This window comes from Phalaenopsis equestris, unplaced genomic scaffold (genome assembly GCF_001263595.1).
Source record: "Phalaenopsis equestris unplaced genomic scaffold, ASM126359v1 Scaffold000613, whole genome shotgun sequence".
In the NCBI taxonomy this organism is placed as follows: Eukaryota; Viridiplantae; Streptophyta; class Magnoliopsida; order Asparagales; family Orchidaceae; genus Phalaenopsis; species Phalaenopsis equestris.
The window spans coordinates 64,363-64,841 of NW_018165053.1; the positions used below are offsets into that span (position 1 = coordinate 64,363).

General features: G+C 36.5%; 1 protein-coding gene across 1 annotated transcript in view; it reads right to left on the reverse strand.

Moving 5' to 3' along the window:
• Positions 1-479, reverse strand: part of LOC110029940 (histone-lysine N-methyltransferase ASHR1) — a 28,325-nt gene that overhangs the window by 26,345 nt on the left and 1,501 nt on the right. Inside the window, exons 7-8 of the mRNA XM_020732440.1 lie at positions 438-474; positions 238-357 (exon numbers count right to left, since the gene is read on the reverse strand). Of these exons, the coding sequence (XP_020588099.1) occupies positions 238-357; positions 438-474 (157 nt within the window). The remainder of the gene's footprint in view (positions 1-237; positions 358-437; positions 475-479) is intronic.

Consider the following 479-nt stretch of genomic DNA (forward strand, 5'->3'; position numbering starts at 1 on the left):
TTGCACTGTTCATAAAAGGAGGGTGTGGGGTGTTTTTTTCTTTTATTCCTTTTCTCTTTTCTCGTCTAACGCTATATTCCTTAGGCATGCATCCCGGAGATTCAACAATGCACCATGATATTATTATGAAGGATACTTCCAGTGGAAACAAAAAGAAGCAGCCCATGCTGACAATTCTTCTACTTCATTAACAATCCTATTTATGTGGTACTTATCCCTACTCATTATGAAGGATACTTCCAGTGGAAACAAAAGAAGCAGCCTTTGCTGATAATTCTTCTACTTCATTAACAATCCTATTTATGTGGTACTCATCCCTTCTGAGACCACATACCTGACACGCAAAAGCTTTATTTTCTGCATAACAAAAATCATTTCGTTATCAAAAAGAGATCTTGGACAGACCATTATATCATCCAAAATTATTGATCGCTTACCAACTTCGTAAAACAAGAAGCCAAAGCATTTCTGATCCTTAC